Here is a 6715-nt window from a genome sequence, read left to right as displayed (position 1 = left end):
TTATTATTGTTATTATTATTTGAATCATAAAAAAGTAGCTTTAAAGTAATAAAATAGTAGGTTCAGAACTGTAAGATTCTTAGAACTTATAAGGTAGAGGGCATACATAATATAGTGGGAAGAACTGTATTATTTTTCTGGTGAATTATATGGTGGTGGGTATAGAAAAGTAGTATTGTTAAAGAGGGAGAGGAGGGAGAAGGGGGGAGAAAGAAAGGAAACACAGAAAAGACAGAGAGAGAGGGAGGAAGGAGAATGAGAGGAGAAAGAAAGAAAGAGAGACAGAAAGAAAGACAGACAGAAAGAAAGACAGCAAAAGGAGATACTTCAAACGACAAAAGCATTTATCCATGACAGACAGAAAGTGGAGGTTTTACTTAAGCCATCCCGGAAAACAGACTTGAGAGTTGTGATGAATGATGTGTCCAAAAAGGACAGAAACGATTTTTTAGCTTTAGTGGGTGTTTTCGACACTTGCAACACACTTAGGTCATATAAGTGCCGAAGATTAGAGGTGTTACAAGAGAATAACAAACATAAAAATGAATGAGGAGAGAAAAAGAAGGAGGTGAGATAAAGACGATAGTTGCTTGATAGGAAAGAAGGAGCAAACCACACCAGATCACCCGCCAACCACCCACAAGGAACGATGAAAAACAAAACAAACATAAAGGCACATACCACGAGGTCAATAGAGTGCGTCCGCTCGGCGTCCGTGAGATTCAGATCATCCGCCATCCCCGAATCCTGAGAGCTCATTCTCTTGCGGATGGCTCTGGGATCCCCTAGAAGTGGCGAACTCCCTCTCCTCTCTATCTCCGCAGAGCTTCTCGTCTTTGGTTCTTTGTGGGTCCTCCGTTTGAGGCTGAGCCGTCGCACGAGCTTGTGCAAGAGTTTGTTGGGAGTCGCACACGGCACGTCGCATGTCGGGGACAGAACCTCTGAGACCATGGAGGGGAAGGAGAGAACGTTTTTGGAGGCCCGCGGGGAGCGTGGAGGTTTCCGGGACCGGGGGGACGTCGGGCTGGATTTGGACGCTCGGGCTATCGTCAGATGGTGCATCGACGTCACCATTTTTTGTAACGGTTCCGATATAGGCGGGGACGATTCTTGAAGGCCGGAATCCAGAGATTTGCATATCGCTTTTTGGCGTTTGATGACCTTGAAATCCCAGCCGGTTGTTGGAGACACGGGTTTACCGGAAGCGAAGGCTAGTTCCTCTGACGTCATGTTGAACGTGTCTCGTCTGCCAGGTTTGTGGTCCTCGCGGAACGACAGAGTGCGCTTCACGTTGGTCGACTTGAGGTCAGGGCTGAGGCTTTCTGTTGTAGAATCTTCCTCGATGGTGGAGATGTCGCTGATGGAAGAAGTGGTGCTGTTCTCATTCGCATCAAAGCCCTCCGTCTCGGCGGACGTGTTTAACAGTAACACGTCAGACTTCTCGACGATAAGAGACGTTGATGTGGCTGCAGGACTGGAGTACCTTGTGGAGGCATCCAGGGATCTCCTAGAGGTCTTTGACCTCTCCACTAACGTGGCGTCAAGACTGCGCCGACTGAACTCCGGCGTGCTGGCCGCTACAGCCTTCCTGAGACCAGGTCTGGGCGCACCAGTCATGGAGGCGTTTTTCACGTCTGGGGAGATGTTATCAGCGGCGAGAGCAGCGTCGTTGTCGTTGTGTTTTTCCGGTGGCTGGGCTCGAGTCGCTTCGGCTGCCACTAGAACATCCGGTTTGCTGCCAGAGTGCGACAAGGCTGCGTTACTTCTGTGGTAAATTCTCCGTCTGCTCTTCGTGAGGCTGTCGGAAAGCGGCGTAAAAGCCGAAGGCTGTGAGTCTGCTGTGTTCCTCACAATGGGAGAACTAGCACGCTTCTCTTCTGGTTGTTGGACTTTCAGTGATCTCCCCTCGATATCATCATCATCATCACCGTAATCATCAAGCAAAGAACCAGAAGAGAGGTAAGGCTTGATGGAAGTTCCTTCGTCTACTTTCGATTTCAACACAGGCCCAGCGCTGTCGGTGCGTACTCGTAGGCGCCTGAGGCCTGGTGGGGGTTTAGGAGTTGCCCCAGATTTTGTCTTTTGATCAAGAGACTCGAGAGATGGCGCTGATTCCGCGTTGTCGGAAAAACTCGAAGACTTGTGTGGGTCTTGAGGGGATGATTGGGAACCTTTCTTTGACTCAACACCTACACACGGCGCGGACTGACAGCTATACACAGTGCTGTCTTTGGACTCACTTCTGCCTATAGACAGAGCACTGTTGATAGAATCTGTTCTACCAATAGATTCGGTTCTGCCAGTAGATTCGGTTCTGTCAATAGACTTTGCAGTGCTGATAGAATCTGCTCTACCAATAGACTCAGTTTTCCCAGTAGACTCGACTCTGCCTGCAGACTTATTTGTGCCAACAGAATCTGATCTACCAATAGACTCCGTTTTTCCAGTAGACTCAGAAACGCCGTCTTGACGTTCAGTTGTGTCAATAGCTACAGCTCTGCCCGTGGAAATAGCGATGAGCTCAGCTCTGAGCATCGCCTCAGCCCTGGCAATAGACTCGGCCCTGCCGTGAGAATCCGTCAAACCACCAGACGCCGCGGATCTACGTTTGGCGGCAGCCTCGCACTTGTCGTCCGAGTGAGAAGTTTGTCGGCGCTGGCGAAGAGAAGAGGCGCGCAATTTGTCGTCGTCTGCGTCGTCTGAGGTCCTCACCCCCAAGATGCAGTCGGAGGATTGGGCGTGAGGGAGGCGTTTGGTGGGTCCAGGTTCGAGTCTGGCAAACAGGACCGGGCGAGCCTTCCAGGCGGCACCTCTGTCGCTCCCAGCCGCTCGGGTAGACAACCCGTCTAGCGCGGAGTGACTGCACCATTTATTCCTCTCTTCCAGAGGCCGGACAACTCTTCTACCTCCCCTTTCTAACACATCAGTGGAGCCAAACGACTTCCTCAGGTATTCCTCCAGATTTTGGCGCTTCTCAAAGAAGAACGCTTTATTATCGTTATTATTATTGTTGTTATTGATGTTGTTGCTGCTGTTATTGTTCTTGTTGTATTTGTTAAAAACAGGAGATTCGAAACTAAAGCACTGGCCGGCCCACCTCGGGTCTGGGCTCGTTGTTCGAGGCGTCACCCTCTCGGACTGCAGCAAATTGTCCAGAGATCCGAACTCCGCCATTGTTAGTTGTCCAACTTCCTTCAATATCTAGAACTTACTTCAAGATCTAGAACTTCCTTCAAGATCTTGAATTCCTCAACAGATGCATAGTGATTACTCTCAACAATTTCTCCTTTCCCTTCACACACCCACACCCACGCACACACACACACACACACACACACACACACACACACACACACACACACACACACACACACACACACACACACACGACGGTAGCAGTTTTAATGTTGTAGGTAGCACTGTGTTCCTATGATTTCAGGGACTACCCGATTTCTCCGCTTTGACTAGCGCCTATCTCAGGGGCTCGCCGAATGTTATCACTGAAGGGCTCTTCACTTGACAGGCGGAGAACCAGCATTATCACCACCTGGAGAAAATACAAAACCAACTTTGTATTTCAACAACTTACTGCTTATGGTTCACGGGTAACGCTAGATTAGCCTAACTGTCAGGAGCTGCAGTGTCTATAAATAAATCAAAAGGAAATATGTTAAAATAGGTCTTACTATTTTAATATGAATACTTCAGGGGGAAACGGATTTTGGGGGTGTTTAGTTTTAGTAGAGGTTTTACGGCGCTGGTAACTGCATAAGGTCATATGAGCGCCAGAAGATTAGAGGTGTTCTAAGAGAGAAACAAACATAAAAAAGAAGAAGGGGAGATAAGGACGATAGATGTTTCATAGGAAAGAAGAAGCAAACCACGCCAGATCACCTGCCAAACACCCACAGTTGCAGTATTCCCCTTTCGTCATTGTGTATTTGATCTATTGTTTAATATGACCCAATTTTTTTCTTGAATACTGGGGGTGTTTTCATTTGTAGAAAGGCCTATGGTCCACACTGGTCACACATTTAAAACAAACATACTGAACAGTAAGACATAACTATGACAACATAAAAAACATCATTGTCCGGGATGGGTTGTTGTTTTTCTGTGATTACAGCAGCGAAAGTGATTCTCAACGAACTGCTTTACTCTTTACTTTACTTTTCCGATCCAGCGGCCATTTGGGTTCTAGCCCTTCGGTCTGTCGATACGGCAAAGAATTCTCAACGAACTAAGAACGCTGAGTTATAAAGGTTTTGATAACACAGATACGAGGAGAGGGGGGAGGTGGAGGGGGGGGGGCAGGGGGAGTGTTGGTGGTTACAAAGTGAGGAAATACCAAGTTTGTACAATCCCAGCTTTATCTGATTGTGTGGAACCGCTCAAAACCAAGACGTTTGTAGCCTACGCATTAGTAGCAAGCATTGGTGATAATCATAATCTATGATAGCTATGATGATGATAATAATAATAATGATGATAATAATAATTAATAATGATAATAACCATAATAATTATGAAAATAACTAAGATAATGATAATAATGATAATAATGATAATAGTATTAATATTAAATAATAATAATAATAATAATAATTTTTATAATAATGATAATAGTAAAAGTAACAACAATAACAATAATAATAACAACGGCAATAACAATAACAATAATAAAGATATCATGATGATAATTATAACAATAATATAATAATAATGATAATAATAATAATAATAATAATAATAATAATAATAATAGTAATAATAATAAGAATGATAGCAACAAAAAACAATACCAATAACTTCGTTAAATATAATAACATAATGTATACAGCGTCAGGCCAGATGCATTTGTGAGGTGTGCTGACAACATGAGTTACTTCTCGCTGTCCAAGAATGGAGATATCGACACTGCGGTCAGATTTATAGATTTCTAATTGATACCATTTTGTTCAAGTCTACCATGTCTTTTATTCTTCCATACTTACAAACTGTACAAACTTCACCTATAAAGTTGATGTAACAATTTCCATAAGGCTAAAATCGGAGAAGTAACTCATTTTGTCAGCGCACCTCACATTTCCAACTGCTGTGTGCTGCCGTGATCTGATGAAACGCTTTTTTTTCATTTAGTTATAGTAAGAGTTTTACGGCACTTGCAAAACAATAAGGTATTATAAGAGTCGAAGATTAGAGGTGTTACAAGAGAGTAACAAACACAAACAAAAGAAGGAGGAGAGATCAGGACGATAGATGTTTGATAGGAAAGAAGGAGCAAACCACACCAGAGCACCCGCCAACCACCCACTTTTTCATTTTGACGGGAAAATATTTTTATTCCCCTAATGAATTCTATAGGCAGAAAGCAATCTTGAGACATAATTATGAAAGCCTTATTGCGACTAGTTTTGAATTTGAATACATTAGCATTTTAGATCTGTTAAAACGCATTTATTTCCAAAGTGATCTGATGAAACTTTTTTTTTCACAGATGATCTGATAAAACACATTTTTTTTCTTGCTTATCGACCGTCCACATCACCTGTGATCTGATTAAACTTTTTTCTTCCCGATATCGACACAAAAATATGCGTTTCATCAGATCACAGTTGTACGAGTATGTACCTTGCTATATATAACGTGTGAACCAGTTTGCAAAACGACAACGGCACTGAAAAGAACACAGATCGTTGAGAATCATCATTGCTCTCAGATCCTTCACAAACATCTTTTGTGGTTGTACAGAAGCGTGTGGATTGTTCCCAGTAGCAAGAAAAAGATTTGACAAAGAAGTCCAGAAAAAGTGACGATGGGCATCAAACGAAAGGATCACAGTCGAATTTAGCACCTAGTAAAAAAAGAAAACTTGAGGCTAGATCTATACACCGGTCGCACACTTAAAATAGTGCTCAGTATTGCGCGACAATGCGCGATAGCATCGAACGGAAGTACGACTTGAAATAAACGAACCTAGCGGATTTTCTAAAATTACAGAGACAGTAGCGTCGGCCTATAAAAGCGATCGGCTAGATAAAGAAATTTAGCTTTTTGCACAAAACTGTCTCAAAACTGAACAAATGAAGGGCGTCATGATCTGGAGAATATTTTAAAGAATCTTTTGGCGAAAACTGCATGTCGATCGATGCAGCCATTAAAAAGTCTTTTGAATAGCAACATTGGGCCACCACAAATAGATAATAGATGTAGATATCCAGATGTGCTGACAACATGAGTTATTTCTCACAATCCACTAATTAAATGGAGATATTGGCCAAAAAATAGACACTAGGGTCAAATTTGTAGATTTTTCATTGATGTCGTATTCTTTAAGTATAAGATGCCTTACATTATTTCATGCTTATAAATTGTAAAACCTTCACGTATAAGCGTGATGTAGCGATTTCCATAGCTGTAGGGCTTGAATCCAAGAAGTAACTCATTTTGTCAGCACCCTTCCTTCTTCACAATGTTATTGCAGAAGACAACCACCTGTCTACTGTGGCCACCTTTCTCCTCAACAGAGGGGAACTGTCTCACAAAGATTCGAATTGTATTAGATAATCGCTTCACACACACACATATACACACATACACGCACATACACGCACATACACACACATACATACACGCGCACACACACACACACACACACACACACACACACACAAACACGCACATACACACACAGACACACACACAAACACGCACA

The 6715-nt window shown here is 43.3% G+C and overlaps 1 protein-coding gene across 1 annotated transcript in view; it reads right to left on the bottom strand.

Moving 5' to 3' along the window:
* Window positions 1–6715, bottom strand: part of LOC101849661 — a gene marked incomplete in the record, with an annotated part of 55813 nt that overhangs the window by 48724 nt on the left and 374 nt on the right. Inside the window, 1 exon segment of the mRNA XM_013090272.2 lies at window positions 682–3547. Coding sequence (XP_012945726.1) covers window positions 682–3174 — 2493 coding nt within the window.

Source organism: Aplysia californica, unplaced genomic scaffold (genome assembly GCF_000002075.1).
Source record: "Aplysia californica isolate F4 #8 unplaced genomic scaffold, AplCal3.0 scaffold01198, whole genome shotgun sequence".
Classification (NCBI taxonomy): Eukaryota; Metazoa; Mollusca; class Gastropoda; order Aplysiida; family Aplysiidae; genus Aplysia; species Aplysia californica.
Note: the sequence above shows the minus strand (reverse complement) of the source record. Positions and strands in the feature narration are given on the sequence as shown.